General features: G+C 53.4%; 1 protein-coding gene across 1 annotated transcript; it reads right to left on the reverse strand.

Moving 5' to 3' along the window:
* Positions 1 to 2,227: 2,227 nt before the first annotated feature.
* On the reverse strand, positions 2,228 to 4,241 carry LOC138071074 (protein ARMCX6-like). Its single transcript, XM_068962495.1, has 2 exons — positions 4,237 to 4,241; positions 2,228 to 3,311 (listed from the first exon to the last, which is right to left on the reverse strand). Exons 1-2 carry the CDS (start codon positions 4,239 to 4,241, stop codon positions 2,741 to 2,743), a joined length of 576 nt encoding a protein of 191 aa, XP_068818596.1. The 3' UTR covers positions 2,228 to 2,740.
* Positions 4,242 to 4,799: the final 558 nt, after the last annotated feature.

Here is a 4,799-nt window from a genome sequence, read left to right on the forward strand (position 1 = left end):
GGGAAACCCGGCAAGGAACTTGGTGGATTGTAGCAGACAGGTGGGTCTAAGTTTGTGCTGGGTGGTCCCCTGCTGTCTCATTTTTGAATGAAGCATGGCAGGGGTGGCAGGCACCTTAGTCTTTCCAGCACTGAAAGCCTCTGACTGTGTTCCTCAGGCCCTGACTGCAGGCATGCCTCTCGCTCCAGGTCCCTCCACATCGGAGGCAGAGGCCACGGGGAACCGGGCTCCCGCCCCGGCACAGCAGCCGGCCAAGGCCAACTGAGGCCAGCCAGGGCCCGGAGCTTCCCCACACAGGGAGTGTTTCAGGGAGGGCAGTGCCAGCTCATGGAGAGGGGTCGTGTCTTGGGCCAAGACCCCACTGTGGAGACACTTCAGGGCTGGCAGGCTGTCCTGTAACAGAGGTGCTCAGGAGGTGGGCAGAGGCCTCCCAGCCCCTGCCTGAGATCGGAGTCAGTTGTGGCCTGAGAGGGCCTAGTGCCTGCCTCGGAGATGGTGGAGCGCTGCCTGTGGCGGGACTCAAGCGGGGACTCGGCAGAGTGCAGAGGAGGAAGGAAGCACGTGGCCATTTGGGACCCCAAGCCAGGAGCAAGCAGAAATGCTGTGGTTAGGGCAGAGATGGCCGAGGCTGAGCAATAAGGTGTTGCTGAAGATGCCCCTGGCCAGCACGCTCCACTGGACAAGGGGATGAGGGGCTGCCTGAGGGCAGTCCTGCCTGGCAAACAGACTGCCCCACCCACCTGAGGCTGGCTAGGCACAAAGGGAGGGTCAGGTAAGTAGCTCTTAGAAAACAGGGCCCCAGAGCCAGCAAACGAAGCCCCAGCCTGGTGAGCCTTGCTGGGGTTGTGGTGTCACAGCAACCAGTCACATGCTGCCCAACAAGGCGCCAGGGCTTGGGAAGGGGCAGAGTTCTGGCAGGCCCCCAAGGTCACTAGGCAGCTCAAACTGTGGGGGCGGATGAGTACAAGCAGGAGAGTGGCACCCCACCTGCACCCCCCGCCCCAGTCTCCCGGAGAAGGGAGGGAAACATTGAGATAACACTGTGCTCTGCACGGAGGAGGGCAGTCAGAAGCAGTACACTGGGACACCACTGATGACCAGGGTGCAGTGTCCCTGAGCCACACCCCAGGGGGCACAGGAGAGGGCACCGGGCTCACAGGCAGCACCGCTCAAAAGAAGCTTCTTGTCCCCTACGTGAGCCTGGCCTTTGAGGAGGAGGACCACTTCATGACACATCAAAACACCCAGGGAATCTGGCTTTGCTGACCCAGGGCTGAGGCTTGCTGGGAGGGGTCTGGAAATGTGGGCAGGGGCGGTGGAAGGAGTTGCACAGATTCATGGAGCTTTCAGTGTGCAGAGCCACATTCCTCCTTTCCTTCCAGGGGTGCCGGGAGCTTGCATGGACGGCATGAATACGTGTCCTTCTGGGTGGACCAGACGTGACCATGCCACGCCTCTCAGCATCTGCCCTCCCACCCCCTCGGGGATCCGTGGACGTCTCCATTGTCTCCTTCCTGGATCCCACAGAAGTACCCGGGAGAGGGTAGAAAAGAGGTTTCCCAGAGGAAGCAAGGGCCAAGCCTTCTCGCTAGTCCGGGAATTTGGGCTTGGCCTCCCAAGGAAGGGAGGAGGCCTGCAAGTAGGTCGCACAGCTGCTTCTCAGGAGAGACAACACCACCAAGCAGGCCCTCAGCAAGTAGCAACTGTAACTGCTATAATTGTGCATCAGATGTCAGGGATGGGTTGCCCAGTGGGACGGCAGGGATGCACAGGCCAGCCCGAGGGGACTGAGCTTCCTCTCTAGGCCAGCAGGCGAGGAAAGACACCTTCGTCGAGGGAAGGATTTCTCTGCGTCAGGCACTGTGCTGCCTGCTTCAAGGTGTTGCCTCTTCTAGTCCTCCCAAGAGTCCTTCTTCCTCCTACCCCCACCCCTTTCCCTGCCCCAGCCCCTCCCCCAGCCCCTTCTGGAGGCTCCCCCTGAACCCTGCAGCTCATCCCTTCTCCAGTCTCCTGTGGGCACTGCTGAGTGGGCATCTGCCAGGAGCAAATGCCCCCAGTCAGTTAGCATGGATCATGTATTTTGGTCTTTCCCCTCATGCAGACTAGAGATTCAGAAACAAGTACCGTGTCTCCATTTTGCCAGTCAAAGCACACAGCTTTATTGATGATACATAAAAATGCAGACTTGGTGGACAAGGTTAAGTCAGTACAGCGCATAGAAGAGGGGTGAACTTTTTTGCTCAATAGGTATCGTTCATAGGCTCGTGAAGAAAAGAGAGTAAATGGAAAGGATCCCATCTAAGCAGCAACTGATACGCTTTTGGCACAAGCCCCCTATGGGTCTGGTCTCCCCAGCATGGCCCAGCTTCGACACGGAGACCACCACAGGCCAGGCATCCCCACTGAGGCTAGAACATGTTGTTCTTGAACCACAGCTGGCCGCTGAAAGGACCCCTTTACCACAGGGAGAAGGCTGCAAGCGAGCAATTTACAATGCACATTGCCTGCAGACTGAAAACCCAAGAGGTTACTCAAAGCTCTGTGGGAACCCCTGCCTGACCAGTAAGAGTGTGGTCCCGGATTTAGCAAATGCAACTTTCACCCAGAGATGTGCTGAGCCAGCTAACGCTGGGTCTTCAATAGCACCCGCTGCAGAGTCTTTGAGAACACAAGTGTGTGTTCACCCATTGACTGGGCTTTGTTTTGGGGTGGATCAGTCCCACCCTGCTGGAGGGGCCACTTAAGAGGCCAGGGATTCTGAGAGAAGCTGTCTGTTTGTGTTCCTGACAAAGAGGGGCAGGAAGGGGCATAGCACTTGGGCTCTCAGCAACTCCCCCGACAAGGCTGGCTTTTCAGACAAACCCGTCAGGGGTTTCACAACCTGCCCCTCAGCACATTCACTTCCCTCTGGTATCAAAGGAAGCATCAAGCCTGAAACGGACTTGGCAAGCATGGTATTAATAACTGTCATGCTTATTAACAAATTTAATCCAGCCTGCTGCAGAAGTGAGTTGCAGCAAAGAGACACGGTCTCCCGACACACTTGGCTGATGCACATCTTCATCTGGCCCTGATTTTCGACACCTGCGTTCAAGTTATCCGGGCCACACAAAGCCTTTCCGTCCTCAACAGCAGGGTCGGGAGTCGGGATTGTGTTTCCAGCAATGGAGAGGCTGGCCAAATGACTGTGGATATCATGGCTAAATGAAAAACTGGCATCCTTGGGCTCAGCTAACAATACTTTTCCCTGAATGAAAGGCTCCTTGGAGAGGCCAACAGCACAACAGAAATTTTTAATATCTTTAGCATCACTTTTTAAATAAAAATGTTCTCCTTTTCACTAGGGAAAATGTGATTTTTCTTCATTCAGGCCCTTTCCTCTTTGACCGGCCCTAGGTTCTTACTGCCCATGTCACATGTCAGCCTCATCCCCAGGATTTGGCATTCCCTGAATCTTTGAATGAAGACTAGACCCCTTATCCACCCTTATCCATACGCAGTTCCCTACAGTTCTGCTTGTTTCTCACTGTGCTTACATCCTTTTCTGATAGTGGGTGAACTGTAGCAACTTCTAGTTCTGTCCTCTAGAACTGCTTTTGCTAAATCATGAACTGGATCACACTTATATCTGTGACAAGTCACAGGAGGGCCTCACTCTTTTAAAAAGCCATCTTATTGTAGCGTTCTAGAGAAGAGACTGTTGGATGTTCTTTCCCTGGACACAAACTGCACTGTCTGCCATTCGACAGATTACTGGGGAAAATGCAAATACATAGAGCTTTACTGAGTCTTTGTAAATATAAATGTCAACGCTCAGCTCAGTTGATTTTCCGGCGTCAAATTCCTGTTAATTTTCAAATGTTTCTCCTCTGGCATTTATCTCCCTTAAGCTGGATCCCACTGTTTCCTCAGAGGTACAGCATTTAACTTTTCTAGCACCCAAGTTAAGAGGAGAAGAAAACAAAGACTGGGAGAGGTTGCTGAGTTGCCTCTTGACCCTGCATTCTGACTCCCTCCTCCTCCCTTTCCTTATCTCGAAGAGATCACAATGTCTGGAGCTATTTCCTTCTTCCTTTGCCTAGATTTATGTCTTCATGTAAACACACAGAGAGAATGGAGATCGGTAGATATACAGGCATATGACTGCCCTCTCTCCAGAGGGAGAAATCTGGCTTTGAAATTTCTTCCATTTGACATGCTTAGGCACACCCTCTATCCTCCAGACCCGTTCATCACCTCATGGCTTCCCCACAAAGGCCCGCATTTTCAACTCCCTGCTGCCCCCAGTCCTCTTGACTTTGTTTTCTTCTTTCAAATGGCTACTATTCTGTTCTACCCATCATTTCTGCTTCATAGACTCTGCTTCCCCAGAGCCAAAAAGGATTGGGGTTAAGTCATGATTTTTTGAAAGGGGTTCTTGCCTGGAGAATCCCAGGGACGGGGAGCCTGGTGGGCTGCCGTCTATGGGGTCGCACAGAGTCAGACACGACTGAAGCGACTTAGCAGCAGCAGCAGCGGTAGTGAAAGAGAAGGTTCTGGTTTCACGCTTGCCTCTACCGCCATCTTCTGACTGGTTCAGGCCTCACATTTCCGTGAAGAAACTGATCAGTTCACTTCAGTTCAGTCGATCAGTCGTGTCCAACTCTTTGCGACCCGATGGACTGCAGCACGCCAGGCCTCCCTGTCCATTACCAGCTCCTGGAGGTTACTCAAACTCATGTCCATTGAGTTGCTGATGCCATCCAACCATCTCATCCTCTGTCGTCTCCTTCTCTTCCTGCCTTCAATCTTTCCCAGTA

This window comes from Capricornis sumatraensis, chromosome X, assembly GCF_032405125.1.
Source record: "Capricornis sumatraensis isolate serow.1 chromosome X, serow.2, whole genome shotgun sequence".
Classification (NCBI taxonomy): Eukaryota; Metazoa; Chordata; class Mammalia; order Artiodactyla; family Bovidae; genus Capricornis; species Capricornis sumatraensis.